Source organism: Atheta coriaria, unplaced genomic scaffold (assembly GCF_025399875.1).
Source record: "Atheta coriaria isolate IRGN ID8LTWV9N9 unplaced genomic scaffold, Caltech_Dcor_3.1 scaffold3036_size1356, whole genome shotgun sequence".
In the NCBI taxonomy this organism is placed as follows: Eukaryota; Metazoa; Arthropoda; class Insecta; order Coleoptera; family Staphylinidae; genus Dalotia; species Dalotia coriaria.
In genome coordinates, this window is record NW_027050296.1 from 1 (window position 1) to 1,001 (window position 1,001).

The 1,001-nt window shown below is 36.9% G+C and overlaps 1 protein-coding gene across 1 annotated transcript; it reads right to left on the reverse strand.

The window, feature by feature from the left end:
* Positions 1–9: 9 nt before the first annotated feature.
* On the reverse strand, positions 10–750 carry LOC135803114 (nucleoside diphosphate kinase-like). The gene is made up of 2 exons (XM_065316730.1): positions 578–750; positions 10–519 (listed from the first exon to the last, which is right to left on the reverse strand). The coding sequence occupies exons 1-2, from the start codon at positions 640–642 to the stop codon at positions 57–59; spliced, it is 528 nt and encodes a 175-aa protein (XP_065172802.1). The 5' UTR covers positions 643–750; the 3' UTR covers positions 10–56.
* Between the last annotated feature and the right edge of the window lie 251 nt (positions 751–1,001).

Below are 1,001 nucleotides of genomic sequence, written 5' to 3' on the forward strand. Positions count from 1 at the left end.
GCATTCCTATAATGTTTATACTTACACGTTATATTTATACTGAATTAAATTTTGTGTTATTTTCCTAGTAGCCATTTTGTTTGTGCTGAGTTCCAGTCCAGTGTGCCATCTTTAAACCAGAGTTTGATTTCGCGTTGGGCGGTTTCCGGTGAGTCTGAGCCGTGGCAGACATTGCGTGATATGTTAACGGCGAAATCTCCTCGGACGGTGCCTGGGGCACTTGCGGCAGGATCTGTTTGTCCTAATAATGTGCGGCCTGCTTTTACTACGCCGTGGCCTTGCCATACCATTGGTACTACTGGTCCGCTGCTCATGTATTTTACTATACTGTCAAAGAAGGGTTTGTCTTCGATGTTTTTGTAGTGTTTACGCAGGAGATCTTCGCCTGCGCACATCATTTTCAAAGCGACAAGTTGGAAGCCTTTGCGTTCGAAGCGTTCGATGATTTTTCCGACTAAACCGCGTTGCACGCCATCTGGTTTGACCATTATGAAAGTTCTTTCGCCTTTTTCTGCATGGCTGTGTTTTAAATGCAAATATTGTTATATTTTTTATGTTATGGGTTACAGTTGCTTACCAATATCTAATTTGTGTTAACAAATGTCTCAAAATAAGATTGTGAAGAGTTTTGGATGAATTCATTTTAATTTTACTAGAAATTTCCTTTATACGAAGATTTTTTATGATAATTTCACATTGACAGCTAATTTTAATGGCAGACAATCAATTTCAGGGCTATTCGACAGTTCATCCTTTTAATTAGGCAACCAATGTATTTAGAATTATAATCTTTTCCATCACCCTGTAAATATTTGTGTCCATAACCCAGAAATTGAAGTCTACCTAGATTTGCTTAACTTGAGTTGAAAAATACTAATTTTAACGATGAATTCTTCAAGTTCTATCAAAGCAAATCCTCTTATTAACAAAAACATACAATCTTTGTGCATTGTATGCAATAAACCACTCAAATGTTTCAAAGGTATATCAATTCAAGATGT

What these genes read in the sequence shown, in the direction of transcription:
- LOC135803114 (XM_065316730.1), bottom strand. Translation starts at nt 642, where the DNA reads ATGAATTCATCCAAAACTCTTCACAATCTTATTTTGAGACATTTGTTA. An exon ending in TTAACACAAATTAGATATTG is followed by an intron (nt 520 to 577) that starts GTAAGCAACTGT and finishes TTTAAAACACAG; the next exon opens with CCATGCAGAAAAAGGCGAAA.